This window comes from Peromyscus eremicus, chromosome 19 (assembly GCF_949786415.1).
Source record: "Peromyscus eremicus chromosome 19, PerEre_H2_v1, whole genome shotgun sequence".
Classification (NCBI taxonomy): Eukaryota; Metazoa; Chordata; class Mammalia; order Rodentia; family Cricetidae; genus Peromyscus; species Peromyscus eremicus.
Window position 1 is genome coordinate 5,550,943 of NC_081435.1, and position 14,955 is coordinate 5,565,897.

The following is a 14,955-nucleotide window of genomic DNA, read 5'->3' on the forward strand; positions in this document are numbered from 1 at the left end:
CTGATCTTTCTGCCTTCACCTCCTGAGTGTTGTAGAAATTGAAGCATTCCGCACCACACCCAAGTTTATGGGGTACTGGAAATTGAACAAAAGCTTTGTGCATGCTGGGCAAGCGTCCTACCAATTGAACATTGAGTTTCTACTATAAGTTTTCATTATCTTTCCGTTTTGGCTTCACCCATACACACTTTAATATGTTGGATATAATTTGCTTGCAGTATTAATTTGAATTTCTTTTTTGATAGCGTTCACATACTAGCTCTTTGGAAGTGTGTTGTTACATTTCTATATTGGTTTTGTTTGCATGTGGCCAGAGAACATAGTCTTTGATTTCAGTTCTTTTAAATCTGTTGAAGCTTGCCTATTAGTGTTTGGTCAGTTTGGATGAGTATTTAGAAATTTAAAACCTGCCATTGTCAGTAGAGCGTCTATAATCCTGTTGTCTGACTAGGTTATTTTAGGCTGGAGGTGCTTATTCCATAAGTTCTGAGAGAAGGGGGTGTGGGCTACTGTGATGATGTGCCCACCTATTTCTACTTTAATTTCTGCTTCTGTCATGAGATGGCTTGTGTGTAGTGCAATATGTTATGTCTTTCTGATAAAATTGATCTTCATTTCTAGAAATAGTCTTTGTCTGGAAGCCTGCTTCCTTTAATATTTTATAGCTAAGATAGCTTTCTTATGCCTAGGATTTGCGTGGTTTGTCTTTTCTACACATAGACTTCTAACTTAACTTAACTGTATCTTTATTTGTAGTTGGTCTTTAAGAATACCATATAAATTGAGCTTTTTTATTTCTTCTGTATGTTACCATTGACCTTAGTCAACTCAGTATATTTAACAGTTTCGCTCTGTATGAAGTCTTTCATTTTGTCTTTTTTACCTTTTTAGTTGTACCTGTTTTTTGTTTGTTTGTTTTTGTCTTTTTGGTGGCGTCTGGATCTGTTTAAGCATTCAATATGTACCTTTGCCTGTTCCCAACCCTGAGGTGGTCTCCTCCATTTTGTGTAGGTGCCTTCTATTCTGGGTGCTGCTGCTCCCTTTGGCTCCTCTCTGTAATGCGAGCTGTTGCTCACTGGGTAGCTTGTCAAGCACGTATGGAAAGCACCACTGCTAGTGCCCTCTCACCTTTCGGGCCGGTACAGATTGTTTTCTGGGAGCCTTTTCCATCCTGTATGCAGCTCCCCAGCTCCATAACCCTGACTTAGAAGTGAAGCTACTGTTGATACAGTCAAAGCTGCTTTAGTTGTCCAGCACCGTGTCCTTCGTGGTTCTCCAGGTATGAAACTAGAGCTACTTCACCGTTAGTCCTTTGAAGACCTTTTAACAAAATGGAAAACAGATCCCGACATAGTTTACTTGAGTTTTCTGATGACTTGGCAAGTGCTTTTTAGGAAAGTCCTAAATTGTATTTTTCTGCTTGGCCACAGGAGGCAGTCAAGTTATGTATTTTCAGAGTTGGCTGCTCTTGGGCCATTTGGTGCGGGGGTTTTGTTTGTTTACTTTTGTTTGTACATCCCAACCAAAGTTTCCTCTCCTCCCACTCTCCCTCCGCTCTACCCCTTCGCCATCTACCATTCTTCTACTGTTTCTCTTCAGATACTTGTGGGCACCCCATGGATATCAGCCCACCAAGGTATATCAAGTTGCAGTGAGACTAGGCTCCTCCACTTCCATTAAGGCTAGATGAAGAAATCCAGTAGAAGGAATGGGTCCCAAAAGCAGGCATCAAAGTCAGAGACAGCCCCTGCTCTTACTGTTAGGAGTCTCACACGAAGGCCAGTCTACACAACTGTAACATATATGCAGAGGGCCTAGGTCAGTCCCATGCGGACTCCCTGGTTGCCAGTTCAATCCCTGTGAGCCCCTATGAGCCTAAGTTAGTTAGTTCTGTGGGTTTTCTTATGTGTCTTTTTGCCCTCTGGCTCCTACAATCCTTCTTCCCCTCTTCTGCAGGATTCCCTGAACTCCACCTAATGTTTGGCAGTGGGTGTCTGCCTTGTTCCCCATCAGTCGCTGGGTGAAGCCTCTCTGATGACAGTTGGGCTAGGCACCAATCTGAGAATAGCAGAATATCATTAGGAATCATTTCAATGACCTTTTTTTTTTTCCATTAGTGTGGTTCTATCCTAGGTCTCTGGGCTATCTCACCTCTGGGTCCTGGCCCTGAGGGGTGAGCTCCCTTGTAGGGTGTGGTTCTCCGCTGGGCCCATCAGTCCCACAATTTCTGTGCCATCAGTACCCCAGCACATCTTGAAGGCAGGACAAATTATAGGTTAAAGGGTTTGTGGCTGGGTTGGTGTCCCAGTTCCTCCACTGGAAGTCTTGCCTGGTTACAGAAGATGGCTGGTTCAGGCTATGTAACCCCCGTTGCTAGGAGTCTTAGCTAGGGTCACCCTCGTACATTCCTGGGAGTTTCCATTGCTCTAGGTTTCTAGCTCATCCCAGAGATGCCCCAGAGTCCAGTTGTCTCTCCCAGTGCTCTCTCCCTCCATCCCCCCCCCCACCTGATCCCTCCTATTCCCATACCTATTTCCCATTCCAGGCCCCTCCCCCCATCCACTGGTAATGTCCCATTCTATTTTCTGTTCACAGTGAGATTCTTGCAACAACCCCCCCCCCCCGCCCTCTTTGTTATTTAGCCTCTCTGGGTCTGTGGGTTGTAGCATCGTTATCCTTACTTTACAGCTAATATCCACTTACAAGTGAGTACATACCATGTTTGTCTTTCCGGGTCTGGGTTACTTCACTCAGGATGATTTTTTTCTAGTTTCATCCATTTACCTTCAAATTCCATGTCATTGTTTTTAACAGCTGAGTAGTACTCCATTGTGTAAATGTACCACATTTTCTTTATCCATTCTTTGGTTGAGGGGCATCTAGGTTGCTTCCATGTTCTGGCTATTATGAATAATGCTGCTATGAACATAGTTGAGCAAGTGTCCTTGTGGTATGATTGAGCATCCTTTGGGTATATACCCAAGAGTGGTATCGCTGGGTCTTGAGGTAGATTGATTCCCAGTTTTCTGAGAAGCCACCATATTGATGTCCAAAGTGGCTGTACAAGTTTGTACTCCCACCAGCAATGGAGGAGTGTTCCCTTTGCTCCACATCCTCTCCAGCATGAGATGTCACTTGAGTTTTTGATCTTAGCCATTCTGACAGATGTAAGATGGAATCTCAGAGTCATTTTGATTTGCATTTCCATGGTGGCTAAGGATGTTGAACATTTCTTTAAGTGTTTCTCAGCCATTTGAGAGTCCTCTGTGGGGAATTCTCTGTTTATGTCTGTACCTCATTTTTTAATTGGATTGTTTGTTTGGTTTTTGATGTCTAGTTTCTTTAGTTCTTTATATAGTTTGGAGATAAGCCCTCTGTCAGATGTGGGGTTGGTGGAGATCCTTTCTCATTCTGTAGGTTGCCATAGCAGCAGCACAGACTCTAAGATTGATAATTAATAAATGGGACCTCATGAAACTGAAAAGCTTCTCTAAGTCAAAGGACTCTTTCAAAAGATAAAACGGCAGCCCATAGAATGGGAAGAGATCTTCATGAAACCCACATCTGACAGAGAGCTAATATCCAAAATATATAAAGAACTCAAGAAAGTAGACATTTGATATTCTTACGGGTTGTATTACTTGGCCAGCTGATGTGCCTTCTCACTATTTTGAAAATGTCCAGGGGAAAAACATTAAAACAACCATTGTTTTGGATAGATTCCATCAGATGGTAGCTTGGTGAGAATGAATAGGTAGAAATCTTTTTAGAGAACTAGATAATACTTTACAAATATACTATCTAAGAACTTTGCATTTTCCTTCCAGACTTGTTTAGCTTAAAGCTGAGACTAGCAACACTATTTTGACTCAGAATTTCACTGCTCATTTGTACCAGTTACATTATTGTGTGATACTGGACCCTGCACAGGGGTCAACCTGCACACACTGATCAGATCTTTTCTCAGTGACTGTAAAAATCTTCAAATCTTCATAGGCCACAGATATCCTCTAAAGTGATGGGTTAGATAACTGCACAGCAGTCTTGACGTTTTAGGAAAACACCAGGAAAGTGTATGGGATTGCAGCTAGTCTAGAATTGGACAGGTTGGTGCTTGTAGACATGGGGAAACATGGTACCAGTGTTGGGACTTGAGAATAGGTTAGCTGGACTGGAGAATGCCTTTCCAGGAAGAAGCATACTATTGGCCATTAACTAGCTACATCAAAGGGAGAAATTACTTCTTCCATGATGAGTAGTTTGTGATAGGAATAAAGAAATGAGAGACAAGACTGACTTTATTGTGATTGTTAATGACTGTTTATATCCTGTCTTTGTGTATTTGGATTTGGTCCTGTAGATTTTCAGTCATTGGAGCATTTTAATATTGTCAGATTACTGTTTAGAGCAGTGATTCACACAAGAGATAGACTGTAAAGTTATTACTTTTTTCAAATGGTAGGTCATGAAAGTGAAGATGTGGAAAGTAAGTAGGACTGGCAAGAGTGGCAGTAGATCACAGGAGAAGGAAGGCTGAGGCTCTCCTCCGGGGCTTCTGGATTGGGCATTTTATTATGTACATACATTTGTACTCCTTGAAATAAAAGAAAGAGAAGGAAGGGAAGGAGCAATGGTTCAAAGCGTGTTGAATGTGGAATGTGTGTAGTGCATTTATTTAGAAGCTTTGCTAGGAAACTGAACAGTGGGGCCGGAGGTAAAGATGGGGGTTATTACATATGACAGCCAGTGTGTTTCCTTTGTGGCTGACATAATGAATTCAGAACTACAGTTGGAGTTCAGAGCCTGTGACTCCGTGTCACGTGAGTCTGTCTGTCTTTTGAAGCACACTTAGGAGAGACAGACCTCTCAGACAGCCTGGCCCAGCTGCAGCTCTCAAGGATAAAAGCATGATGTAAGCCAGAGACCTAGAGCTTCAAAAGTTCTTCTTGTTGACCAGCAGAGGGCAGTCAGTCTTAAAGCTCAGTGTGTTCTGCTGTGGTCCTTGAAGCCTTAGAAACCTTAGTCTTGTTTTTTTTATTTGAGTCAGGGTATTGTGTAGCCAGGCTGGTCCCCAACTCACTCTGTCGATGTGGTTGACCTTGAGCTCTTGATCTCCCTGCCTTCACCATCCAAGTGCTGAATTCACAGATAGAGCCACCATACTTGGTTTATGTGGTGCTAAGGGGTCGAACCAACACTGTACCAACTGACTTGTGTCTCCAGCTCAGAGCTGAGACTTTGGAGTATAGATTCTGTGTACTGTTACATTGGGTCAGGCAGCAATTTCATTTATTTATTTGGGGTGGTGGTATAGACCTGTGCAGTTGTGTTCACCTGTGTGTTTGTGCACGTGGAGACCAGAAGACGACGATGGCTGTCTGTCACTCTCTACCTTCTACAGAGTCTCTTCCTTAGAGCTTGCGGCCCCAGCAATCCTCCTATTTAAGTGCCTCCCTCCAGTACTGGGGTTACAAATGTATACACATGATCATGCCCAGCTTTTTGGTGTGGCTTCTGGGTACCTGAACTGAGGTCCTCACGCTTGTGCAGCAAGCAGCCAGCCCCAGTGTACTTGTTTATCCTTGCGTCTGGGTCCTGGAGAATGCTGGGTTTAACTCTGCAGCCAGGTCTCATGGATCCCAACTCCCATGTCTAACCTTTGTTTCCTCCTTCCAGTTTAAAAGACTGTCAGACTGGCTTGGTGCTGGGCCGTAGTACAAATTGGACAGAGACTCTGAGAAATGTGGTGTACCATTGCCTCCAGCTCCTGTCTATAAAAATGCCCCAGTCTTTGTGCTCAGTTAACTGGTAAGGTTCAGAGAGCATTTGTGTTTTCTTAGTCTTACAATTCAAGGAACAGTGTAGAATCAGCTAGAGACTGTTTGATAAGGTTGCAGCAGCTTTTCTGTGGTTTATTGGAGAAGTATAGAAAAGATGTCTGTAGAAGTGTCCATTGTCCACAAGCTATATATGGAAGAGGCCATTAGTCTACATTTTAACTTTAATCACTGAAAGTTCCACTGAAAATTTAGAAGTTCACTGAGAAACAAGAGAAGCATAACAATATCTATCATTTCTTTAAAGTTAGTGAGTTGGTGATTTAGTGAGAACTTGAATTGGGTACAGGTGGTAAAATTTGATTAGGAGAAAAATTCTGGAGTAAAGTTATTCTCTCCTGCTTGCAGTCAGTGACTCCCAAATGACCAGTTATTTCATTCAGATGATAAAAGCCAGAATTTAGAGATCATATACTGTGTGCCAAATGTTGTTCTTATTTAATCTACATATAGATCTTTGGGGGTGGGGGTTGCTGTAGTACCCTTGTTTACAGTTGAAGAAACTAAAGCACAGAAAAGTAATTTGAGATTGTTCATAAAGTTGACACCTAGTGTTGTTTCTGTGCAGTATCTTGTGACATGATACTTGAACTGGATCAGAGTATGGGTTAGCATGGCGCCAGGTTACTTTGGATGGTGACAAGTTTTTAGTGGAATATTTTTATAAATCCTTCTAGAATTTCATAAATTCTTATAATACATTTTGATCAGATTCACCTCGATCTTCCCCCTAATTCTTTCAGATTCATTCCCCAACTCCCTGCCTCCTCCCAACTTCATGTCCTCTTAATATCCCGCCAAGTCCAATTTGTGCTGCCCGTCCCCTAATGTACGTGGGCCGTCCATTAGAGCATGGTTGATTGCCAGGGCCACACCCTTAAAGAACACGGAGTCTCCCTTCCTCAGAAGCCATCAGCTGTCAGGAGCTTCTCAGCTTGTTGCCAGCAGCTCATGAGCCACACCTACTCCATGCTGGAATCTTCACTGGTTTGATCTTATTCAACTGTTTTGTTGACCAACACAGTAGCTGTGAATTCATGAGTGCAGTAGTCCTGTCATGCCCAGAAGACACTGTTTGATCAAATTCTCCCTGATCCCGGCTCCTAGAGTCTTTCTTCCCTTCTTCTGCAAGGTGGTGGCATTTGGATAAAGGTCCACGTGAATTCTTGAAGCCACCTGGGTCACAGCTCTTGTTGTGGCTTCTAACTTGGTGTAGTAGTAATGAGGAAAAGTTGAAAGGCCTTTAAAGATTTTACTTTATACCATTTGCTCTGTTTGTTATGTACGTGGGAACGACTGGCTATTTTTTAGTCATTGTTAAGTGGTGTTATAGCTAAGGCTGTTAACTACTGGTGCTCACTTTCTCCTTACAAGAATAAAAGGATCCTGCTGTTTTATTATAGATGGAAATAAGAAGCTTTGTTCAGTGATACAATCTAACAAATCTGTGAAGCTAGTTTAATTGGTCTGTAGTTCTATAGGGTGTTGACACTAGGTTTGGTTAGGCACTTGGTGAGTTGGTTGTTTCTCCATTTTACTCTTTTGTCCTAGTAAGAATCCATACAAAAGAATGTCCTCGTGTGGAAAGTGGATTGGGAACCCCTGTTTCAGAAACAAACAGTGTACTCTTTATAAAAGCCTGTTTTTCCTTGTCTGCTCTCCCTGAGCTGCATCAGTGATTCAGCCTTGGCCCTGTAGAACTGAGGGAACTTTGGGGAAATGACCTGGTGGTATGGAGGACAAAGGAAAACTGGTGGGAAGAGGCAGGTTTGGTGTTGATGGATATAAACTGTCATCCAGTAACCAAGAATTATCTGATCATTGTGTGGCTTTGCCATTGTGAAACTTACTGGTCACAATTGTTAACTATCCCAATTATAAGAACGATAGGAATTTATTTTACATATAGATCCAAGAATTTGGCTTTCTAAGTCAGTCGTGATTTGAGGGAAGTTGTGAATTATGGAAGATATTTGTGATGGATTGTAGACTGTCCCTTGGGTTTGTTTCATTTATAACATTGCCCCAGGCCTCCTACTGCATCCTGTTGGAATGACCTCTTTTTCAACCCTGGGCTGCCAGCGATAATGCAGCTCTTCCCCTTGGATCCTTCAGGCTTGTCACGTGTCAGACATGACCTGTGACCCCTTTGTTCCCTAACCCAGATGATTGGGTCTCTGTTTTCTTGACATTTAACAGTCGTATCTTCCTTTTATCCCCTCTTACACTTGCCTTTTAATTTCCTGTAGAGATGAGATGGGTTTTTGTGCTAGTTTAATTTTCTATCAGAATGCAATATTGGTGCAGAAGGAACAAAAAATCAAATCATAAGCTGACTAAATTTTTATGTAGGAAACATACCCACCTAGCCAGTGGTCAGAATAAGATGGAAGCATCTTGGGAACTTTAGAAAACCACTCTGCCCTTCTAGCCGTTCCTTCGCTCCCAAGAAGACTCTGCCTGACTCCTAAAACAGGACCGTACAGTAGCTGTTCCTTTGTGTCCTGGGTCCTCTCGGCTGTTACAGCTTACTTCAATACATGTGACTTTTGATAAAAATGGCATTTCTAAGTGTTTTCGTAAAGACAGAATTTCTGAGACATTTTAAAATTTATGTGAGATGGTAAATTCCGTTGCAGGAAGATGCTTGGTGTGAACACCATTAAATATATATAGATTTAGAATTTTCAGTAATATATCATTATGGCTGAAGCAAACCCTGCTCTGAGCTAGAAATGTTAGCTAGCTAGGTAAAGTCCTATGCAGCTTGTTGAAAGCCCCGGGTTTGATCCCCACCGCCATATAAGCCAGGCATGGTGGCACACATCTGTGATCCTAACACTTTGGAGGGACAGACAGGAGGGCCAAAAGTTCAGTGTTTATCCTTGGCTGCAAGGCGATTTGAGGGCTAGCCTGAACTATGTGAGATCCATCCACCCTCCCTCCCTCCCTCCTTCCTTCTTTCAGTACTTTTTTTTTTTTCCCCCCAAGACAGTTTCTCTGTATAGCCCTGGCAGTCCTGAGGCTGGCCTTGAACTTGGCCTCTACCTCCCAAAAGCTGGGGTTAAAGGTGTATGCCACCACACCTGGTATCAGTACTTCTTTAGAATGCACTGAAGTTTTAAATAAATCTAACTCTTGTAAACAAGATTGTCTTTCACTGTGAATAATTACTAATGTATGTGTTTATTGTTTCCAAAGCTGAGTTGTTGAGATCATCCTGCAGAAATCTGGTGAAAATACTTTGGTGGTAATTGTGTTACAGCTCCAGAGGGAAAGATAACCTGACTTGTCAGAAGTCAGGCTACACCTGCAGCTGTGAAGGGAAGGTATCCTGGATACCTACAGCTGTGAGGAGAAAGGTATCTTGACTTCTCCTCAGGCTATACCTGAAGCTGGGATCCGGTGGGGGGATGGTCTCCCCGCAGGATGTGGCAATTCTGCTCATTACAGTTGAGCTCTGCTCGGCTTCCCTAAGGGGGTTTCCCAGCAGAGAAATCCATTGCTTCTCTGCCCCACTCCACTTGGGAGTTTCCCAGCAGAGATTCTGCTCTGTTCTGGCGAAAGAAGGTCTTCACCCAAAACTCTTTGAAGAGATTTATTTGAGAAGGAGGAATCCAAGAGAGTGGCTGCCCCTGCCAGGGTGGAGAAGGGCAGCTTCCAACTGGACAGGCACAGGGCTTATATAGTGCTACTTAGGGGCCGAGTTTTCCCAGGGAGAAGATTTTCAGGCTGGGAATTGGTCGGATTTCAATCTCCTTGAGCTTGGGCAAACTCAGATTGGCTAGATTTTGTGCTCAGGGATTGATTGGTTGGTTTCATGCTCAGTTGGTCAGGGACAGATTTGGCTCTGGTTCCAGGGCCAAAGTGTGTTTCTTTGACTGGCCCTTTTACCCTACAGTAATAATTGACAGTAGTAAGGTGCCATCTGTTGCACACCTGAGTAGCAAGGCTTGTAGAGAGGAAAGGCACCAGATAATTCACTCTGGAAGCCAATGCATGTTCAGTCATAGCTCGGTACTTGGAATGGACACGCTCTGTACCTGCAGGAACTCTGTAGGTGGTGCAGAGAACAACCCTTTTTTCCTCATGGGCTGTCTTATGAACAAGATTAACTTAATGAGAGAACAGATGTGGTTAGGATGGTATAGCCCTCAAAAATTGAACATGTTAGAAGAAAACTTGTTTGACTATGAATATGCATGAAGTTAGGCTGACTGATTTTGACTGTGGTGTTTTGTAGACTTTACACTTTTCAAAACAAAATATAGTTTTTAAATGAAATAAAAGGCAAAAGATTTATATGATCTGTGGAGTCTCAATGAGTAATTGTCTTGATTAGACTGGCCTGTCTGTGCCGGATTGTCTTGATCATGTTATTGGAGATTGGAAGACAAGCTCAATGTGGGTGGCACTATTCCCTAAGAAAGGGATCCTGAACTGTGCAAGAGTATAATGCTTAGTGTGAGCTGAGGGAAGGTATGGACATATCTGTGACTCTCTTCTGTCTGTGGACTTAATATGGCTGTTTTTCTAAAGCCCTGCTGTTGTGGCTTCCCTACTATGATGGATCATAACCTGGAATTTTGACTAAAATACCTCCTCACGCACAAAATGAAATTAAGAGTTTCACTTTTATACAATTATCCTTCTAAGTAATTCTTTGTTTGGGACAAGCAAGGTGATTCGGTGGGTAAAAGTGCTTACTGTGCAAGTCTAGTAACCGTAGTTTGGTCCCTGGAACCCAGGATAGAAGGAGAGAACTTACTCCTGAAAGTTGTCCTCTAACATCTACACACTTAATGTAGTATGTGCCCACCAACATACACACATATACACAATAATAATAATTTCAATTCCTTTTAAATTTATTTTTATTTTACTTATTTATTTTGGTTTTTTGAGACAGAGTTTCTCTGTGTCGCTCTGGCTATTATGGAACTCACTCTGTAGACCAGGCTGGCCTTAGATTCAGAGATCCACTTGCCTCTGTCTTGAGTGCTGGGATTAAAGACATGCACCACCACTGCTGGCTTCCTTTTTACTTTTTGAGATTATAATTTAATTATATACTTCTTATCTTTCCTCTCTCCATGCCCTCTGATATATCCTTCCCTGCTCTTTTTTCAATTAATGTCCTCTTTTTTCACTAATTGTTTCTTGCATATATGTTATGTATATATTATGTATACATTATATGTTGTATATGTGTTATATGGTATGTATATACAATATATATCTTCCTAAATATAGCCTGTTGAATCCGTGTATTACTTGTATATATGTTTTCAGGGCTGGCCGATTGGCACTGGACAACTAATTGGCACGCTGTTTCCTCAGTTGCCTGTAGTCCTTTGGGTTGAAGCCTCGTGGGCTTTTCCCCATCCAGTCTGGCATTCATTGGTATCATCCCCCCTCCCATTGGGGTGGTCATCTTGGTGAGGCTTTGTGTGTATAGATTCTGGTCTTGATAGAAGACAGTCTCACAGCTAACTGAATCCCTCTTTTGAAATGATCTCTGGCCTTAGGTGGAGCTGCAGTTGTATTGTGGATGTATCTGTCCGGACAGAGCTCTACAATTCTGCATTTTTATTGGTTGTGGTTTTCTGTAGCGGTCTCTGACTGTTGCAAAGAGAGGTTTCCTTGATGAGGGGTGAAGACTACTCTTACCTGTTGGTATAAGGACAAATGTTTATGGATTGTAGTCAGGAATTATGGTAGGTAGTTTAGTAAAATAGTGGTTGTAGATTCTCCTCCAGTAATCATGATTTCACTAGTACTGCGTAGTTAACTAGGTTTCCAGAACCAGGCATGGTATCCTCTTGTTGAGTAGGTCTCAAGTCCAGTTAGAGAGCATTGGTTACTGCCAAGGTGTGCATGGCACTACTCCACCCACAGGGTTATCATGCCGTGCTGGTTGCTGATGTGGTTCATAGATGCCATAGCTGGGTAAGACTGTTATCGTCTTCATTTTTTAAGTAGCATTAAGATGGCTCAGTTGATAGAGCACTTGCCCTAAAAGCCTGACAACCTGAGTTTGTTTCCTAGACCCACATCAATATAGGAGAGAACCAGTTCCACATCATAATCCACAAAAGAATAAATAAAAAATTTAAAATAATAGTGCATAGATGCCTGTGTTTAGGAAACTGTCTTGATGCAGGAGTAGTGGGTTTCACTTCATTCTCAGGTGAATTTGAAGCTTACTTTGGTTTTTCTATTTATAATCAGTAAATTCAGTTAAGAAAATATTATTAGGCTGGGTGTGGTAGTGCATTGCCTTTAATGCCAACACTTCAGCACTTGAAAGCAAGAGGCAAGTAGATCTCTGAGTTTAAGACTAGCCTGACATACACATTGAGTTCCAGGCCAATCAGAGCTGAATAGTGAGACCCTTTTTCTAAAAGAAAATACTATGGATAATCATGCTGTTTCTTCACAATTTGCCAAGTTCTGGAGGGGCTATAAATAATAGTCATTGTACTTAGAAAGCTTCTGGTCTGGTAGGTTTGGTGATGGTACGGAAACATCTTATTGCAGAGGAATATGTTGCTGAAGTCCTTTGTAAAAGAAGATGGGAAGTGTATGATTGGAGGCAACCAGCATGGTGAGTGCTTACCTGGCACCATCAATAATACAACATAGCACAGTGGCTAAATTCAGGTGAAATTAAAAATGGAGTCCTCGTCTACCTTGCTGTGAGACTTAGGACACATGCCACAGGAAACATGTTTTCCTTTATGAGAGTCCTTATTTTAAACTAATTCATTCTCTCTCTCTCTCTCTCTCTTTCTCTCTCTCTCTCTCTCTCTCTCCCTCCCTCCCCCCCCTCCCTCTTCCACTCCCCACCCCTGTTCCTATTTAGGGCTTCAAAGATAACCCTTCTGCTTCTGGGACGTCCAGCCTAACGGCCACCAAACCATTGCTTCGTCCAAGAATTACAAGAATCTGCCTCAGGGACTTGATATTCTGTATGGAACAGGAAAGAGAGCTGAAGTATTCTCGAGCCCTATACCTTGCCCTTCTGAAGTGATCACTCCATTCCTCCGTCCAGACGCTCACTGTTTACTGCCAAAGAAGGTATAGAGAGCATTGTTGCACTGTCCTGAAATCTACTCTGGAAAATAGTCACCAGTATGGAAGACCACTGTTTACACTGACAAGCTTTTTCTTTTTAAACTACATCTTGTCTGTATGTCCTGTGGGTTCTTGCAGATGAGAATTCAGATACTTTCTGAAAGTCAGTACCAAGTATACTTTATACAGAAGTATCACCTACCCACTTGCATTTAATTACAGCAGCAAGGGGCTCCCTCTTACAACCTGTGTTTCTGTTTGATTTGTTTTTTCACACCATAGCAATAAGGTGCCCCCTCTGCTACAGGCTGCATCTAAATGTTGGAGAAAGGAAGAATCAGAGTGTATCCTATACTGAGCCTGTCTCCTAGTGTTAGATCTTATGTCTGCAATTAGAAATTACTTAGCTAACTGTGACAGTTACTTTCTGGAATTGAAGTGTGACAAGCCACAGAGTAGGGTCAGTATCAACTTGGGCTAGTTGAGCTAGAATTACAAACACAGCCAATGGGACCATTTGTGCCTGAGGTTGCTGACTGTCTGGCTCCCCACACTGCACTGTTATGATAGCTAGTGAGGGGCATCCTTGTCAGCTAAGTTCTAAAACTGAAGTTGCTACTGATATACCTCACTAAAAAATGGAAGAGCTAGAAAGTACTAGAAAGGAGTATGAGGCCTTCCATTCAAATCGACAAAAGAAAAATGAAATGCATTATGAAGCAGATGTGTGCATCGTGTGCCCAAGGAGGGTGGTTGCACTTGAAATGCCAGAGCTGGTCTTTGTTTTTCTGATGGCATAAACAAACAAACAAACAAACAAACATATAGCTTATAAGTCAACCAAAGAAGAAAACCTGGCAAACATTTAGTTACAGTATTTCAAAAGAGGACAGTTTGTTTTTATATTATTTTAATTCCCAAGATGGAATTCATTCTTTCTTTTGTAAAGAATCTCTCAGTTACCCTATGTTTAAGCATCTAGTGCTTTTCAAAACTTGTAACTGCTGGCCAGAACATTCTCGGACACCCTTCGAATTGTCTACTTACGAGGTGCTCTCAGTGTCTCACCCGTGGGGGTGTGGCTCTAAATGTGAACAGCACATTGTGTACCACTCTCTGAGGAAGCTGGTGTTCAAAGCACCCCCCCCACGCCAGTTTTTAAATCTACCTGGGCAGATAAGATAATAGCTGACAAAAAATAATAGTGGAATTGAAATCACATGCTGCAAGAATGCCTTCCCAGAAGATAATTAAAGGAAAATGCTAGAGGAAGGATTCAGGGGAAACACCTCTAGTATATCACTCTCCATCCTGTTCTTCCCACAGAGTCTGTTATGGCCATATTCTATACTGTTGTAAGAGTTTAATTGGCCACAATTTTTGTTTTAGCAAGTTATGTAAAATGCCGTAAATTATGTATATGTTAAAAAGTAACTTAACAAGAAATCTATACCCAAAGTTGTTTTGTATATTTAAATGCTTAGCTTTATTTTTCTGTAAAGTGCACTGTGCTCCCACATTTATGTAAACTTATTGATCAGATGTTTAAAATTATTTCAGATCACCATTAAAGTAATTATTTTATGATTAAAAAAAAACAACAACAAAACACACAAACTTTGCTCAGTCACTGACTTTGCAGCAGTTTTCATTAGTAGCCAGTCCCTGAAGGACTCAGATCTGCCTGGCAGTGAGTCTGTTATTTACTTTGGCCTATGAACATTTGGTTCTGGAATCTCACTTAGATCTAGGTTGCTTTATCACTTCCTTTGCAATAGTTGTAAATTTGCCTGTTGTATGACTCACAAAGAAAGCTAAACGTCGTTATTATAGAAGTTTTTCTTGACCCATTGAGTTTTTCTTACCGAGAATGTTTTTCAAATTTTTTCATATAAAACCTTTGTGATATACACATGTGTGGTGTATGTATGGGTGTCTGACTCTCTCACCTCTCTATCTTATGTTTGAGAACAAGGTCTCACTGAGTCTGGAGCTCACTGATTGGCCAACAGCCCCCTGGATCTTCCTGTCTCCACCTGTG

The 14,955-nt window shown here is 41.9% G+C and overlaps 1 protein-coding gene across 1 annotated transcript in view; it reads left to right on the forward strand.

Moving 5' to 3' along the window:
- Positions 1 to 14,531, forward strand: part of Taf4b (TATA-box binding protein associated factor 4b) — a 123,038-nt gene extending 108,507 nt beyond the window's left edge. The window contains exon 15 of the mRNA XM_059246361.1: positions 12,703 to 14,531. Coding sequence (XP_059102344.1) covers positions 12,703 to 12,870 — 168 coding nt within the window. The 3' untranslated portion in view covers positions 12,871 to 14,531. The remainder of the gene's footprint in view (positions 1 to 12,702) is intronic.
- The last annotated feature ends 424 nt before the right edge of the window (positions 14,532 to 14,955 follow it).